This window comes from Zerene cesonia, chromosome 5 (assembly GCF_012273895.1).
Source record: "Zerene cesonia ecotype Mississippi chromosome 5, Zerene_cesonia_1.1, whole genome shotgun sequence".
Taxonomy (NCBI): Eukaryota; Metazoa; Arthropoda; class Insecta; order Lepidoptera; family Pieridae; genus Zerene; species Zerene cesonia.
The window spans coordinates 5,822,747-5,839,767 of record NC_052106.1 but is presented as its reverse complement, the minus strand read 5'-3'; the positions used below and the strand labels follow the sequence as shown (position 1 = coordinate 5,839,767).

Sequence of the window (17,021 nt, the reverse complement as noted above, 5' to 3'; positions counted from 1 at the left end):
AATGATCATAAAATAATTTTAATTTAACCATTTAAATAATGATAATATTCTCATGCCAATTTAAAACGCTGCTTAAAATGGTTCGTAGAAATCCAGGTAGTCAGCAAAAGCGCGAACAAATGTATTTTAACGCACTACTAAGTGTTATGAGCTACAATTAAAATAAAATGCTCCATAGTAACGTATTATTAAAATTTATTTAATGAACCTATTACTTCTCGTTCTCAGACAACAGACCCCAAATAAAAAGACCACGTGGCTCTGCGGCTAGTAATGGTAATAACGACTCTGGTGCAGGAGGCAGTCTTCCAAATGAAGATCAAGATTTCTCTGAAAGCGCCTCTTCTTGGGCGCCAACAGACGAAAGCTCATCATCATCTTCTGACGAATCTAACGGAGTGAGTATAGAGATCGATTAACCATGGTGTGAATAATTTGAGGAAATAAATCAAGTATACCTAAACTTTTATTATATACTAAAATGATTATACATTAAATTTCAGACTGAGAAAGAAAATAACGGAAAATCAAATGAAATGGCACAATACGTTCGACATTTAGCGAAAATTAGAAACAGTAAGAAAGTACTTACGCCAATACATAGACCGAATGCAGTGGTTAACATTTTACAAGAGCGGCAAATGAATGGAAATCATTCGAACAAAGGCCGTAAAAGAAAATACAAAGAAATGGAGGAGGAAGTTAAAAAATCGTTACCTGATTCAACTAGAAAAAATATGTCTACAAGGCCGAATATCAACAAAGGAACTGTTAAAGTGCAATTAAGGAATATTATAGAAATCAATGCAACTTTTCAACAGTTGTTTACGATGCTTAATGCATTGAGACCTTCGCAACAGGTCAATAAAACATTTTTGAATGAAGTGAATAAACTTAATGAAAAAACTTTTGACGAACCGGAAGAGAGTGATAGAAGCGAAAGTGAAGAGTCTAATCGTTCTGATGATAATGTTTTAATTTCAAACAAATATATAAAAGCTCGCTCCAATTCCGTTTCACCTCGTGCTCAAGAGAATAGTAAAGACGAATGGGTATGTAAGAAAGAAAATCAATTTACTAGTAAACATAATTCTTAATACATATATCAAAAATAAAAAAATATGTTGATTTTACAGATTCCGATTGGAAGTGGAAAAACTCTGATACATAAAGATAAATATAGAAAAGTTAATTGGAAATCTTACACGATTGCTACTAGAACTTTATTATTGGCTACGTTTCCAAGACGGTAAATTAAGTTTATATTTAATACATAGAAATCTATTTACTAACAAATTCAGTTGTTAAAAACGTGTTATATAAATAATTTTAATTTCATTTTTTGTTCAGAATACTGGCAACACATTCATTAACCGGCAAGAGATCTCCAGCGTTTCAAAATAAGCCCGCGAAAATGTGTTTGGATCCAAAAATTGTGTCAGATGTTATCATAGAAATCACTTCTAGGTTTAAAGTAAAGGAAAACCTAGTAAGGTAAACGTTTCTGGTTGTTTCTTTTTACTTGAGAACTTTGAAAATACTTCTTACTTAAATTGGATAATAAACATCTTTTTTATTTAAAGTTGCTATATGATATCTTGCCTTATGTCTTAAAGTATATGATAAGTAATAGTATATTAGTTGCGATTTTATTCATCATATAAATCATATAAAATTTGTAGCAGTGTGTTTTCAAAACATTCTCAAATTGTAATTTAATCTTCAGATTGTATTCAGTATACCTATCATACATTTTCAAGATTTTTTAAAGCAGTAGAGTATAAACTTAAAGGTATTATAAAACGATTGTAGAGAATAAGTTTCACTTTAACAAGAATTCTCCCATTTTATAATATATTGACTCTGTTTTCAGAAGCATCATCACAACAAAATGTGCAGATGAATGCAAAATGTATAAAATGAGACTAAAGACCAAAAGTCGCCAAAAAGATAAATCGTCGAACGAGTCGTCTACAGATCAAGAAAATGTACCAAAAAATGATTCGATTACAGTGAAATAACGTTTAAGAGTGTGGATAATAATAAAACCAAAGGATTTTTAACAGTACCTTACAATACTCGGTGATCTAGTTTTAGTTATCTTTTATAAATAAAATATGTTTTGAAAGTGTTGTTTATTTCAGTATAACGGTGTTGTTAGTGATTAAGGGAAATTTAACATTTCCTTTTCTAATAGACATAAAATGATAGCAGTATTTTTCGTCTTAACCAAAGACAAGATCCGACATGCTACGTCGTCTATTTATTATAGCGCTAGCCACTAGCGTGTCTTCAAAACTAAGAATATTTAGCAAGACTTCAATTTTGGCAAAATAATAGTAAAAAATATTATAGATAATATATTATGTTAAACCCGGTTCATAGCGCACGAATTAAATAAATTAATTGAATTGATATATCCATCATACATATGTGTTACTAATACAAAGCTTGATACATAAAAAATGACTTGTGATTTTACGTGCCCTGTTGGAATATGCCAAGAGGGGATAAGATCAAATCGGTGTTTGTGCTGGCAATAATAGCTCTCATAAGCATCATGTCATCAGGCGTGTATTGCCAGCCACTCAATTGGCCCAGACTTTGGAGTTTGGGGCAGCATTCCATCAGCAATTCTACGGTGTCTCGGGTTAATCTCGGAGCATGCGGAAACCATAACGCTTCTAAATTCGGGAATTTGTAACGACGTAATATTCTGAAACAGAACGAAATTTATGATTATTAAAAAAATCACATTTTTATATGCTAAGGGGGGCTATTATAATCTTGTATAAGCCAAAAAGCGACCAAATTTATTCCATATTCACATTTTGTCATTATCAATAGTGCGAAGGCGATATTATAAATATTCATTTACAAAATTGCTTTACTAACAAAAAATAACATTTAAAAAAATCCTACCTTGCCATATCATTATCATCGAGTCTGATTTCATCTCCAATTATTAATTTCTTGAGCTTAGGAGTAGATGTCATCAAGTACTTTAAACACGAGCTTGTTAAATTTCCTTGAATAATTTCAATGTGTTCTAACTTATTAAATGGTACCTCTTCTTCGTGCGTCGCCGTATGACATTGATAAAACTCGAGACTTTCTAAATTTGGACAAGTTTCGGCTATTCTTGTAAAGTTAAAAGAACCCATTGAGCCGGATAACATTAAAGTAACTATCTTATATCCTATTTTATCCAATAGTTGATGCAGTTCGTGGCACTGGAATTTATTTAATTTAATCTTGTTGAGGTAATTTAAATCCTTTATTTGCTGCAGTACGCCCTGGTCAGGCTCCTCCAAGTAAATTGTTTCTATCATAGGGCATAAGGCTATAATTGCTTTCATAGTTCTTACATTTGTTTGGACGTCGTGGACATATTGTAATTTCGTTTTGAATCCTGGCGGGCAATCATTGTTGTACACGTAATGTAATGCCTTACCGACGTAAGAATAACTACCTAAATTCGTTAAATTCGGTAGTCCCCGAATAAATAGAGCTACATCAGTGTGATCAACATTTTCTTCACCATACATTCCTATATTAACCACAGAGAGACTTTGTGTGAGTTGAGGATGGCCAGTTAACATAGCGTCAATCCCTATTTCTGTGATATCCGTTTCACCGGATACATCGAGGAGCTTTAATACTTTATTATAATCTCCAATACATTTAAGAATTTCGTCGTTAGCCATGTATGGTATATTTAGAGCTGTTAAGTTGGGTAAATTCTTTATTATGTCATACATCAACGGTAAGTGTTCGTCTTTCACCCACACACCTTTTAAATTTAAAGACGTAAGATGGCGTCCTTGCTCGACGATTAATTCCAGGATTTTCCTGTAGTAGGGGCAAGGGAACATGCCCGTGGCTAAGCTCTTAACGTTTTCTTTAAGCAGTAACTTCATCGTATAGTATCTTACGGACGGATCCAAATAATCCGAACTTAATATAAGATTAATTAAGTCCTGGAATATATCACTTGTCACTCCCATACTCTCGTAGTAAGATGAAACCATCGTAAATGAAAGGGCGACATCTTCATCTGTAGAGATCCTTGACAAGGTGTGAATAAGTTGTCTAGCTACTAATGATAATGTGATCTCTTGTAACGGCAATATCGGACACTTTGGCGACATTTTCACAGCACTCTGTAATACTGCACTTTCACTATAATGAACTGTATGTACTTAGCATTACTGTACTAAGCTGCAAATTTGGTTTAAAAGAGAGAAATTAAAATCCGTGTTTCTCCGAGCTATTTAGCGCACTCACTCGCATCGCTGGTTGGCATTACGCCAGATCCCGTTTATAATTCAAACACACAAACCCGAAAATTATTTATAGAACTTTTATTTCTAAAAGGTGTTTACACCTTACGACACATAAATAGATAGTATAATTTGATATCTCATCTGGTCGTTATTTTTTATACGTTTATAAAAATAGCAATTACATGACAATTAAAAAAAACATAAGACAAGACATTTATAAATTACTAGCGGTCCATCCCGACTTCTCCCGTGGTACGCGTTTTCTCTACAAAAGAACTTACCTTGTGCCTTAACAAAAAAAATTAAAAAGAAATTAGCCAAATTGGTCGAGCCGTTCTCAAGCTTTACGTTTAGCAACACATTTAACTATTCACTTTTACTTAGATACATTTAAAGACGATGTTTCAATTTTTAGACGATTATATAAACAGTGACATCGTTACCAAAGAATTTATTTTTATATACAATCTGTATTTTTGCAGAAAATCGTTACACACATAATACATAATACTTGCACATAATAAATACAGTAAGTACAGTTGTTCAAGCGGTAAAAGTGTATAACTTACAGGTTGAGATAAATAAAGCATTAATTTCACAAGCTCCGATTTTATTATCTTATTAATTGTAATTAAATAAGGAAATCTACGACGGGTTTCGGAATATTATTTTTTTGTACTATTACGATAATGATTTTTCACGACATTTCAATTATTTACTTAATGTTAAAAACGAAATGCATTTTTTGTAGTAGTAAATTGAACACACACGTAATATAATAAAAAAAAAACTCGTCCTTTTTAAATATTTTATTCATCCTTAATATACATCGACTAACCTTAAACATACATCAATCGCTTAATCAATACGTTTTGTAAATTATCTAGTATGACTTTCTATATAAATTAAAACATGTCATATTGTATAGAGTGCTATTTTTCTGTTCTCATAACCTTGATTGAGGCAAAAAAACCACACAGTGGCTTTGATTCCACGTTTTACTCATATAAGTATGGATTCCTTTGAACTCCATTTAACTCCTCATTACAACATTTCACTAAAATCTTTGACAGATTAAAAAAAACATGTAAAAATTACGACTCTAGATAATCTTGTTGCTGGGCGTTGCCTCACAGAAATTCGGGCTTGTATGCGCTCGTGCACCAACCTAACTTACAAAAAACACCTCCAACAATTTCTACGTGGGCACAGGCAAGTTTTTAGCGACTAGCAACAATATCTGCTCCGTACTGAAACACCAGTTAGCTATATCCTTGGACACTTTGCACCAGTTCTCGCCGTGGTGCGGTTCCGCCGCTTTGCAACGAGACTTCACGTCTTCTTGTTGCTGCTCGTTGCCGTGCAGAAGCTCGAACTTGTAGAAGTACGCCCACGCGTCGCCGAGGTCTGGATCGATTTTTACCTGTATTATTTGTAATAATTATTAAGAATTCAACCCTAATAAAATTTCACATTTTACAAAGAAGAAATCTCAAAAGTACTATATAGAAAAAAAAAAACATTAAGCCATCTAAAGTTATGTGTATAAGGTTCTAAGACATGACAGACAGGTGCACTTTAAAGTGATCTTAAATATTGATGGGCCTTGTGTGCCCATTAATATTTTACTTACAGATAGATTATACCTACTCAAAGGAGCCTCTGAGAAATTGAAAATCGTAATAGGAGTGTTGGGTCATTAAAAACCCTTTTATTATAAAAAATGTCTGAAAACATGTTTCTTACACTGAATGCAAGAAATTTGTAACTTATGTCAAAAAAATAACCCTGTATTGAACACAAAGAATTTAGAAACATTTTTTTTTGTTGAATACAGGATTATAATGTAAAAATGCACAATACAAATTGAATATGTTATGTCAGCAATTAAAGATCAGGATAAACAAAAAACTATATTCTTATGTGAATGTAAGTATACTATGGATTACATAGTAACATACACATAATATAAGCGCACGTAAGTTATCTAGTAAACAATGTATACGGCACGTACCGTCCTATTGAACCATTCGCGACACTTGTTCAGTTTCCTCTCGGTCCAGAACAGCTGCGACACGGCCAGCAGCACGTGTGCGTCGTGCTCGCATTTCTTCAACGCATCCACCTGGACAACGATAAATTAGTCACTCACAAAACCCTTATTAATTTAGTTACCTATACAAATAAACATATATATGTATTATATCTTTTTTTTCTTATGCCACATAGAAGGCAACTGAGCTGGTGGTTTGCCTGATGGTAAGCGATCACCACAGCCCATGGACATTCGAAGAGTAGTTGTTGAATGCGTTGCCCGCTTTATGGGTCAAGGAAAGGATCGACGGCAGGAAAGAAGGAATAGACTGGGAAGGGTGAGGAAAAGGAAACGGGCCTCCCACTTTCCCAATCACCGAAACACACCAGCATGCAACTATTTCACGCTGGTCTCCAGTGGGGGTGTGGTAGTTCGCCGGTGCGAGCTGACCCATTTCGCGAGGAAGCGACTCCCACCAACACCTAATCACGCTTGCAAACAATCAGGTGAAGCATATATAAGGGCGTTAAGGAACCCAGCCGGCAACTCACGCTCTTAGTCTTGCGCTGCGGGCGGGCCTCCATGAAGATGGCGTCGGCCCACAGGCGGCCCGCGCCGCCGCACTCCTGCAGCGCCTTCGCCATCAGCGCGTGCGCCACCTCCCCGCCCGCGCCGCCCGCACCCCCCGCGCCGCCCGCGCGCCGCTCCAGCCGCACGCTTTCCAACCTGTCCAAATATTACAATCAAATACATATACTTTTCAAAAAATAGAAAGAAAAAAAAATTTGATCACGAGGCGGGATTCGGAACCGAGAATTTTTACCAAAACGTAGCAACGCCTAGCCTCTCGGCCACCTGCCACAATTACCACCATGTGTTTGAGCTTCTAGGTGCATATGAACGACGCTGATAAAATCTGAAACTTATCATCAGATGATTTATCATCTGCTCAGTTGCCTTCTGCACAATAAAAAAATAGTTCTTGATGTATTTACCAAAGCTCAGCGTTCTTAGGGTTCCTCAAGCGAGCCTTTTCTAGCACCGATCTGGCTTTGGTCACGTGTTTGAGTTTTTCTTCCAGCCGGGACAGCAAAATCCACATTGGGACACAAGTCGGACATTTTTTTAGCTGTGACGAAAAAAAAAATGTTTTAATACAAACATAATAAAAAAACAAGACATATTACAAATTGCAAGGGCCAGGGAGACTAAATTACTCTGTATCCAAATAAGCACAGATAACTCACCCCCTGTGAATAAGTGTTATGCGCATCGTCATCTTTGCCCATCTGCTCCTCGATTTGGCCCTTCATCATGTGCAGCTTGGCGTAGTCGCTGAACACCTTTATGGCTTCGTCCAGTAGTTTGAGCGCTTCGTCCATGTTATTTAACGCCCATTCGAGTTTTGCCGATTTTATCATTACCTGGAGACAATTGATTTCTATATGAATTCTATAATTTTATGTTTAAATTTCCGTTTCGAGTTGTGGCGAATATAGTGCAGATAAATTGTAAAATCTATTTATTTCCTGCAATTCCAAATTTAAATTTGTAGCATCGATAGATTCTCACCCTCGGCGTGGGCGCGGACGCTCGCGCCTTGGCGAGCAGCCGTCTCGCTCTGTCGTACTCCTTGTTCTCGCTCTCGAGCTTGACGGCCGCCAGCCAGATCTCCTCCGAGTTGGGGTTCGCTTGGAAAGCGAGGGACAGGATGCCTCTCGCCGCCGGTACGTCGCCTGAAATACTTAGTTCATTATATATCTATGGAACATAGATCTTTTCGCGTTGATTGATTGATACCATAGGACATAATTATTAGTATGGTGGTTGTTTCTATGATCATGAGAGTGAAGCCGCTGGTGAAAAGCTATTTCACAAAAAAATTAATTTGTTTATTGGTCGGTTTCACGAAATTGTTGTTTGTGTTGGAGTGGATCATCATCATCATGAGGCTGAAGGCCCCATAACTCACCAGCTAGCCACTTGGACTTGGCACCCATCAGCCACAGCACCTCGCTCTTGGGGCAGTGCGCCACGGCGCGCTGCAGCAGCGCCTCGAGGCTGGCGCGGCTGCCGTGCTGCTTCTCCAGGTACGCGGCCCGCAGCCAGATGGACTTCTTGGACGGGAACACTGACAGCGCGTACCCGTACACTGCGCGTGCGCACTCGTACGCGCCCTCGTTCGCGCACTGATGGCAGACAATTGCGTCCATTATGAAACTGCTATTTAAATCAATATTGTAATGTGGAAAGTTTTATGCTATTTATTTGCATTGAAAAGCCTCCAAAACCACAGGATCTTTTATTTTTACTAATTATCGCGACGTATATTTACTTATAATTTATTTCTAAAAAACTTCAAAAAGTGCAATAGGAAAAGGCGATATAACAAAGGTGAAAAACATTGTTTTTTTTTTTCATTTTGTAATACATTAATCCTTATGTATTAAAAGTATTTCATTAGAGACGATAGAAGAATATAATTTTTTGTTTAAACACAACAAAAACTTGTCAATTCTTAAAATTGTTAATCATTATGATCGGTAAAGTTATTTCGAAAATAAAAAAATACTTAAATATTATAGCTACAACACACGAAAAAAATAGTATTTGTTTTATCTGCCGCATCAAAACTTTAATTAAATTAGTGAATAATAATATATTACCGCTTCTGCGTCCTCCATCCAAGTGTGCTTTTGATCTTCTGGTTCAATGCCATGTCCAATCACAGCTCGAATAATTGCCTGAAAAAAAAAATTATTATAAAACAACAATACTTTATTCACATAAATGTTTCATACATTTATTGCAGTAAAAAGTGTTTAAAGGAGAAAATTATAAATAGAAGTTAGCCAAAAATTAAAGTTCATATTAAATATTACTTGACACGTATGTACGGCCCCAGATTTCTCCGCCTCCATTGCTTCTTTGAACCAATGTTCGCGGTTAATTTCCACACCATTAGCGCTCAGCGATGTGATTGCACGATCTATGATTTTCTCCACCATGTGTGTATTGCCTGATGAAAAAATTATAATAAAAACATTAAACAAATTCAAATACTAACAATTCAAAAACTAGCGGTAGACATAGCAATGTTTACAGGATTCGATATTTATTATTATTAAGTTGCTATAATATTCAATCCCTATAACCTTTTTATACCAACTTAAGAAAATTGGTGAATACCACCTAATTAGTATCTATATGTGTATTAAATAGGTAGTATTAAGTTACCATGTGCCTCTTCCAGCTTAGCAGCTGTGACCCAAATCTGTCTATCTGTGGGTATATTCTCCCGGGCCTTATTTAACACTTTCCTAGCATTTTCATATGTCTCCAGTCTTGCCAGAGCCAGCCAAAGCTCCACACTGGTGGGACAACATTCCACTGCTCTGGACAGTAATATACGAGCGTCCTCCGGGTTTTCAAGTTCAACGGCCGCCTTCCAGAGACGGACCGAGTTTGGAATGTGTTCGAGAGCTTTGCGGTATACGCGACGTTTCGCCTGTTGAAGATACATTGATAAGGAAAATATAAAAATATAAATATAATTGCATATTGTAAAAATGGTTATGAATCACAAATTATTAAAAGTGAAATCCTATAGTGAAAAATTGGACTTATACCCGAGAACAGAGCCAAAAAATTCTATGAAAATGTCATGTAATGGTTTTTTTTTTTATTCAAGATGACTAATCCTATTCCTTTTTATTTTCAATGTAAATTTAATAGTACAGATGAAGTGATTTATGTAAAAAACTTAATTCACATTCTATAATCTATGACCATGTATTATCTATGGTCTCACCTTTGTCTCTTGTTCCAGATCGGCCGCCTTCACCCAAACCCTTACACTGTGCGGCAAGTTCCTCGCCGCGTGCGCAATGACCGCCCGCGCTGTATCTCTGGGTTGCAATCGAGCAGCTTCGAGCCAGAGCTCCTCGCTACTGGGGTTCACTTCGCACCCTTTCATTATAAGGTTGCGAGCCGCTTGCACTTTACCTTTAGATTGAAAATCAAAGAATTATTTAAAAATGTGACATTTGCCACAGCAATCGAATTTATTCTCCTCTAGCATATAATATTAGTTTTTAAAATTTCTTTAGAAGGTGATCTTAAGTTCACTGTGACTGAATGATATAAATAATATCAAGCATAGGCCATATTTTATATTTATATGATGCTGATACTATAATATAAGGGGGATGGCCCCTTATATTGTAGTACCATAAATGTCATTGTACAATATTTTAGGTCTTTTTAATCCCTTCCACCTTAGTCACATTTTAAGAGCACCCTTCCCCTGGATGTGATGCCATACAATGTATGGCAAACATTTTTAATTTTACACATATAAAATAAAAAAATTTTAATTTTTATATAAAATAAAAAAAAACGTGATTTTCAGATCAAGTTATTAAATTTTAAATATAAAACATACATGTATAAACAATCACATTACCTGTAACCTCTTCAAGTCTTGCACTAGCAATCCATGCAGGTGGATGATTGGGATTTGTTTCTCTCACAGATTTCAGCAGAAGTCTAGCCTTCTTAATATCATTGATATCCCCACCATATGTTGGAATCATAGACTGTAGATCTGTTAAGTAACCTTTAGGGTCTACAACCGTTTGTCCAGTCACTGAGTCCGACACTTGTGATAGCTTCACTGTCATTAAAGTGTTTCTTGCCTGTCCAATCTTTCTTAAATCCAAGTCACCTAAAGGATACACATATCAATTAGAAAATAGTTAACAATACCATACAAAATGTAATCATTGATAGTTCCTTTATATTTTTCCAAAAGCATAGAGAATACATAAATATTTTCTTTACTAAGATGAAAAGATTTTGAGATAAAACTAATTTTCTATTCTGTCTATCAAGGTTCCTTGTGAATAGAAAATTTTTACATACTTTTCAAAAACAAGTATTTGAATATACTATTGTACAAATAGTTTATTAGAATACCTGAAGGTGTCAGCATGCCTGGTGTAGCAACACCAGGCATCATGGAAGCTAGACCAGAGCCAGGATCAATGGAAGTTGTTGACTCCCCTCCAAGGTTCCTTGATAGCACACTGTCAGGAAGAGGTGTGAACTTCTCAGCCCTGGGATTTCGCTGCTTTCTATTGCGAGCATCACCCACTTCCGGTATTGCAGCCCATTCATCCTCAGAGACCGTTTTCAATTCACGTTTGAGGTCTGAAAATTGTTGTTGGATTTTTGGCCTGAAACATTTTGCAAATTAAGTACACTTAGGAAATTGATTATTTTTTTTTTTTATGTCATAGCGGGCAGCTGAGCTGGTGGTTCGCCTGATGGTAAGCGATCACCACCGCCCATAAACATTCGCAAAGGTAGTACCTCTGTGAATGCGCTGCCCGCTTTTATGGGGTAAGGGAAAAGGAAAGGATTAACGACTGGAAAGAAGGAATGGACTAGGACGGGTGAGGAAAAGGAAACGGGCCTGATTGTTGAAGAAGTTTTTTTAATGCTTAATTATTGAGAATAACTTTACATGTGTTCCATTTAATCTGAATAGTTTTAATATATATTATATAAATAATCATTATGGGAGGAAAATTTACCATTATAAATAGTATATAGAAATATACTATTTATTTTATTTAATTAACTTTAAAATATGTATCGAAATTTTATGAAAATTGATACACTTGTCACTTTACGTATTTAATGTAGATAAACTTTGTCTTTTACACTAAGTAATTTAGACGAATAGTTTAAAAGTTATCACGACAAAGTTTGTAGGGATGTGTGTCTTTGTTACTCTTTCGCACAAAAACTACTGAACCAATTGTAATGAAATTTTAACTGAATTTTTAAATAAAATTTAAACTGGAATAACATATAGGCAATTTTTTATCCTGATAATTCTATGGGATACGGAATTACGCGGGTGAAACCGTGGGCGCAGCTAGTTATACATAATGTAATGTACCTTTCTTGACGATATCTCTCCAAGTCTTCTTTTAAACGTTTTTCTCTATATTCCTTTCTTTTTTCATCCATTCTCTTGTCAATGGATTCGTAAATAGCATCAGCTTCGGCATCATCTTTATCATATGGATCCTGAAAATGTATTTTTATACACATAAAATTAAATTCAAAAACAAATTACATGTAATAGATTAAATGTTTAAACACTATGCCTTTGAAAAGAGAGAGCCACTATATCCAGAAAATTCATCATAATTGGAATCATTTAAATCTTCATCATCATCTTCTTCCTCTGTTTTCTTGCGTTTAGCTGCAGGTGGAGCATGGCGATCATCACTTAAAAATAAAAACAAAATTTGAGGTTATTGATATTAAAATAACATTGTGAATTATAGACACAATGCTTATACATATAAAAAAAACTCGCAAATTAATTGTAATTCATTTAATTTTACTTACGATACATCATTTGCGTCTCTGGCTGGACCAATATCAGATCTTGTAGTGAAACCTGTGGCACTGAAATAAAAATACAGCGGATAAAGTTTCTTAGTTATTGAATTCAGCGCATGTAACAATTTTGAAAATAATATGACATATTAACTTACCCTCTACCAACACCAGCTACATAACCAAGAGGAGCTGGAATACCAAGAAAATGCTTCTTGTTTTTATTTACAAAAGCTTGCGGCGGTACAGACATTTTCAATTAGAAATCAAAAGTTGAAGAATTACAAAATATTTTATTTCTGTACTTATTCTTAGTTTAAATAATATAAATATCAAATAAAATAATAAACTGGTAAATACTGTAAATTGTTTGTTAAATTGTTCAATTAAATATACAGTTTCCCATCTATCGACTGTCATTTGTCAATATGTCAATTGTTATCAGTCCACAGATTAAGAACTAGTTACTATCAGTCGGAACTCAGATTATAGCATAGATATCTACAAACCGCTTAAACTTTATCCGTTACATAAATATTTAGGTGCTAGGTGCACGCATCAAAGACCTCGTAAATCTGCTAGATTGTAAAGTCTAATGCCGGTCAATCAAATTTTCAGAAATACTCAAACAAACAAGTGCGGCGACGGCGTAGATAGAAAATATTGTCCAAAGAAAACATTCCATCATTTTAGAAAATAAAAATTACGTATAGTTAGACTTCCAAACGTTAGGGTTTAATATAAGTACGAAAACTCTTACTAATTTGAAACGCGATTTATTCATTATATTATTTACCCAGACCTTTTGCACATTTTACAGCGAGCGTAGCCACTGGGAGACTAAGATTTCATATGTCTTCAAAGTCATACAAAAATCGTTGTTTTTGTCACAAAAACAACGATTTTTGTTAAATAATGTATTGGATAAATCGCGTTTAGAATCCGTTAAAAAGGCTTTAATTTCTAAATTAATAATACTCGCGTAATATCAAATACGCGAAAAAACTAATTCTATCAAACTCATCCTATATTAATTTACTCTTTCCTCATCCTTCGAGTGATGATCGAAGGTGGCATTCAGTATGTAAGTGTATAATCTATGGTGGCATTCATGGATAAATTACACAGATTTAAGAACTAGTTACTACGTGAATGAAGAACATGTCTTGACATAACTCAGCATTTTATACTTTTGTCTGTCTGTCACAAATGACATATGAATAGACTAGGAATGGAATTGGCTGTGGAATTGGAGCGATATTGTTTTGTTTCGTGTTTTCGATGTTTAAATTTTTAAATTTTCCCGGTTGCCTAGCAACAGAATATAAATATATTTTCTGAGATCTCAACATATTGAGCATTGTGCATTATTAGATAAGTGTTTTCATGGTATTTACAAATTAAAATAATCATGTCTTCAATATCTAGCTCTAAAGAAGTAAAGTCATTTGAAAATAGCAATAGAGAATTTTTATTATTAGAAAAAACTTGTGAGGCATTTAAAGACAGCGACGAAGAAATAAAAATGATTTTTAATGAGATTAAAAAGCTGTCTCACAATAAAGAAACAGAAATGGGAGATGATGAAGATATAGAATTGATATTAAAAAGGGCTGAAAACATAGCTAATGAAACAGAAAATTTACTTAAGAGTAGTCCAGTTGCTGTTAACAATGTTATGTCATATACTGGTGAGTCCTGTGTTCCTGATATTAAAATAACTAGGCCCAACGTCAAATCGCATAAAGAAAACGAGAAGGGTTTAATTGAAAAGGTAAGAAAAACAACACACTAACATATAATAATTTATTTTATATTAGAAATAATTTACTTAAAAATATAATATAAATCACAACCTTAGTTTAAGTAAATAAATGCTTAAATATTAAATTATGCCTTATGCAAGTACTTTGCAAGAACCCTGACTCCAGCCATTGATTCTTTAGCCACTGGTTCAATGAAGGATGTTGGCAGAATGAAGCCATATCTACCAGTGTCACTAAGTTCAATGGTAAAGGAGTACTTGATGCCCTGTCCCTTTGCCCAGTCATCTGAACCCCCAGCTGCAGGGTACAGGACTCCACTTGAGGATCCCACTGTGTATTTTGATCCACCCGCTTGCTGTATAGCCTAAAATTGAAATAATTACAGAATACATTCTGCAATATTCAGTTATGAGCTTAAAAGGCAGTCTAGGTTTGCATAAAATTAGCCAAATTTAAAAAGGTAATTAATAATATATGAGGTTCAAAAAGTTATTTAATTCTGATGAAGTCATATGAGCTAATGATCTGAATAATGACTGATATTTTTCTACCCTGTACCCAAGTCTGTAAATGTGTCAATTTGTTGTTCACACATGTTAAAGTTAAGTTCTCAATAGAAGTATAGTATTTTTGAAATCATAGTGTTACACTTACAGCAGCAATTTCATTTCCTACTAAATCCAAATCCTTGTGATCGGGAGGGACTGCATTGTCATAGCCCCATGGGTAGAGGAGATACTGTCCATAGCTGTGGTAGGTCAGGTATGCTGAGAAATTAGCTGCCGAGTTGGTGATAAAGTCCTGTAAATGTCACTTAGTTTAATTATTCATGCATAGCATATGTATTGCTAGGATACTCAATCCTTTTTTGTATGTTAAGAAGTTATTGGACATTTCGTGTAGTTGACTATCTCTGCAACACAATGATAGAATGCTAGTTGCATTCTTGTAGACCATGGGAGGAGTCTTAAAAACTACTCTTTTTAGGGTCTTTTATCCTTGGTTCACCGCTGTCATGCTTTGAGCATATAGAGACTCGATTATTATTAATGTCTGCACTTCTTGGTTTATGTCCTGTGTAATTATTTTGCATCATCCATTAGCTGTGAATAATTATGGTTTGGTTGTTTACTATTATTAACTTAAATGAAACCAGCATGTGCGCTGCTAGGATATTTTACATATTGAAGTGAAACTTCTTTAGAATCGTTGGGATTTCAAACCTGATGCAACGGAAATACGACAGGTAAGAGACACAAATACAAAAATGTGTAGAATGAAGCCGGCAAAGAATGAGACGGAAATATACATACTATTTTATATTTTATATATATTCATCTCATTCTTTTGTCGATTTACTGAAGTTTCCCTTCTATCGTGTGTGAATCGCACACACACCTTTTTTTTATTGTCTTGAAACATTATTAAATGTAAAAAAGCTAAATGTTATATATCGCATTTCTTCACCATCACTTAAAGAAAATACCTGTAGTGAACCAAAAAACATACACAGACTTTCATGAACTGTGTCAAATATTATGCCCTTTAGCCCATGACGCATTAAGAAATTTATATTTGCTTGTCTTTACTCCTTGTATTTAAGGTATGGTAGGGCTTTCAATAATATTTTATACATATTAAATTATAAAACGTTATCTTTCTGATCAATCTAATCTAATGAGAGTCAATAGTAAGTTTTTAAGGGTTCTTCATTGTTGCTGGATCACACACTTATAATATTATATTCAATAACAATTCTTAAGGACCCCACTTAATGAGTGATAATACTTGAGTACTGATATCAATTTCAAATAGGTACATATGACGCCATTGATAGCTTGAAAGTGTAATTTTCGCATAAGTAATTGACCTCTTATTGAATCTAAAGTAACAGAATATTTAGATTTTTCAGGCCATATGGTAGTTTTTATTCCGACATAATCTGGCGAAGTTTGCCTACTGAACAATGTACGCTTCAGTTATAAATTATTTGCGGCCAATAAATGTTTTGTTACTTACTGCAACGGCTCTTGATTCTGGTTCGGAGAACATACGCGTACCGCGGAATATATCGCTGCATGGATTTGACGAAGAGCCCTTGCCTCCCCAGCGATATCTGCCAAAAAAGCCACTTGCTATAGATTATAATTTTAAAATTTACCACTTCTTATTATATCAATCAGTCAATATTATATAAAGGTAGATTGACGGCAAAACTACATTGTCAAGAAACTGTGAGAATACTAGCTGATCGCATACTTAGCAATTTTTGATGGGAACCAATGTCCAACGATGGATGTCTATAGGCTGTGTAGTATGTAGATACTTAGAGATAACATAACATAACATAACTAAACATACATACATGCAAATAACTAAACAGCCTTCTGATTGTCAGAAGTAGACCAAATTTTAATAGGACTTCATGAGAAGCATCAGCAAAATCTGTTCTCCCAATTAAGAGTTCTGAGATAACAAACCCATAAAATTACAGTGTAATTAATAACATCATTCTTT

The 17,021-nt window shown here is 34.8% G+C and overlaps 4 protein-coding genes across 4 annotated transcripts; 1 reads left to right on the top strand and 3 right to left on the bottom strand.

Moving 5' to 3' along the window:
- The first annotated feature begins 271 nt into the window (after positions 1-271).
- On the top strand, positions 272-2,173 carry LOC119840069 (early boundary activity protein 2-like). The gene is made up of 4 exons (XM_038366572.1): positions 272-1,052; positions 1,137-1,249; positions 1,351-1,494; positions 1,874-2,173. Exons 1-4 carry the CDS (start codon positions 537-539, stop codon positions 2,019-2,021), a joined length of 921 nt encoding a protein of 306 aa, XP_038222500.1. The 5' UTR covers positions 272-536; the 3' UTR covers positions 2,022-2,173.
- Positions 2,174-2,307: 134 nt separating this feature from the next.
- LOC119839995 lies at positions 2,308-4,307 on the bottom strand. Its single transcript, XM_038366475.1, has 2 exons — positions 2,923-4,307; positions 2,308-2,716 (listed from the first exon to the last, which is right to left on the bottom strand). The coding sequence occupies exons 1-2, from the start codon at positions 4,149-4,151 to the stop codon at positions 2,479-2,481; spliced, it is 1,467 nt and encodes a 488-aa protein (XP_038222403.1). The 5' UTR covers positions 4,152-4,307; the 3' UTR covers positions 2,308-2,478.
- Positions 4,308-5,080: 773 nt separating this feature from the next.
- On the bottom strand, positions 5,081-13,115 carry LOC119840104 (pre-mRNA-processing factor 6). Its single transcript, XM_038366613.1, has 17 exons — positions 12,897-13,115; positions 12,748-12,807; positions 12,501-12,624; positions 12,290-12,420; positions 11,299-11,558; positions 10,787-11,047; positions 10,133-10,326; positions 9,559-9,829; positions 9,204-9,340; positions 8,988-9,065; positions 8,294-8,510; positions 7,894-8,057; positions 7,569-7,745; positions 7,317-7,450; positions 6,873-7,047; positions 6,301-6,411; positions 5,081-5,709 (listed from the first exon to the last, which is right to left on the bottom strand). Exons 1-17 carry the CDS (start codon positions 12,989-12,991, stop codon positions 5,485-5,487), a joined length of 2,814 nt encoding a protein of 937 aa, XP_038222541.1. The 5' UTR covers positions 12,992-13,115; the 3' UTR covers positions 5,081-5,484.
- Positions 13,116-14,609: 1,494 nt separating this feature from the next.
- On the bottom strand, positions 14,610-16,646 carry LOC119840213 (carboxypeptidase B-like). The gene is made up of 3 exons (XM_038366726.1): positions 16,524-16,646; positions 15,159-15,305; positions 14,610-14,868 (listed from the first exon to the last, which is right to left on the bottom strand). The coding sequence occupies exons 1-3, from the start codon at positions 16,554-16,556 to the stop codon at positions 14,629-14,631; spliced, it is 420 nt and encodes a 139-aa protein (XP_038222654.1). The 5' UTR covers positions 16,557-16,646; the 3' UTR covers positions 14,610-14,628.
- Positions 16,647-17,021: the final 375 nt, after the last annotated feature.

What these genes read in the sequence shown, in the direction of transcription:
- LOC119840069 (XM_038366572.1), top strand. Translation starts at nt 537, where the DNA reads ATGGCACAATACGTTCGACATTTAGCGAAAATTAGAAACAGTAAGAAA. An exon ending in AGAATAGTAAAGACGAATGG is followed by an intron (nt 1,053 to 1,136) that starts GTATGTAAGAAA and finishes TTGATTTTACAG; the next exon opens with ATTCCGATTGGAAGTGGAAA. An exon ending in GTAAAGGAAAACCTAGTAAG is followed by an intron (nt 1,495 to 1,873) that starts GTAAACGTTTCT and finishes CTCTGTTTTCAG; the next exon opens with AAGCATCATCACAACAAAAT.
- LOC119840213 (XM_038366726.1), bottom strand. Translation starts at nt 16,556, where the DNA reads ATGTTCTCCGAACCAGAATCAAGAGCCGTTGCA. An exon ending in CAGAATCAAGAGCCGTTGCA is followed by an intron (nt 15,306 to 16,523) that starts GTAAGTAACAAA and finishes TGACATTTACAG; the next exon opens with GACTTTATCACCAACTCGGC. An exon ending in TAGGAAATGAAATTGCTGCT is followed by an intron (nt 14,869 to 15,158) that starts GTAAGTGTAACA and finishes TTTCAATTTTAG; the next exon opens with GCTATACAGCAAGCGGGTGG.
- LOC119840104 (XM_038366613.1), bottom strand. Translation starts at nt 12,991, where the DNA reads ATGTCTGTACCGCCGCAAGCTTTTGTAAATAAAAACAAGAAGCATTTT. An exon ending in AGAGACGCAAATGATGTATC is followed by an intron (nt 12,625 to 12,747) that starts GTAAGTAAAATT and finishes TTTATTTTTAAG; the next exon opens with TGATGATCGCCATGCTCCAC. An exon ending in GGATGGAGGACGCAGAAGCG is followed by an intron (nt 8,511 to 8,987) that starts GTAATATATTAT and finishes GTCTGCCATCAG; the next exon opens with TGCGCGAACGAGGGCGCGTA.
- LOC119839995 (XM_038366475.1), bottom strand. Translation starts at nt 4,151, where the DNA reads ATGTCGCCAAAGTGTCCGATATTGCCGTTACAAGAGATCACATTATCA. An exon ending in GATGATAATGATATGGCAAG is followed by an intron (nt 2,717 to 2,922) that starts GTAGGATTTTTT and finishes GTTCTGTTTCAG; the next exon opens with AATATTACGTCGTTACAAAT.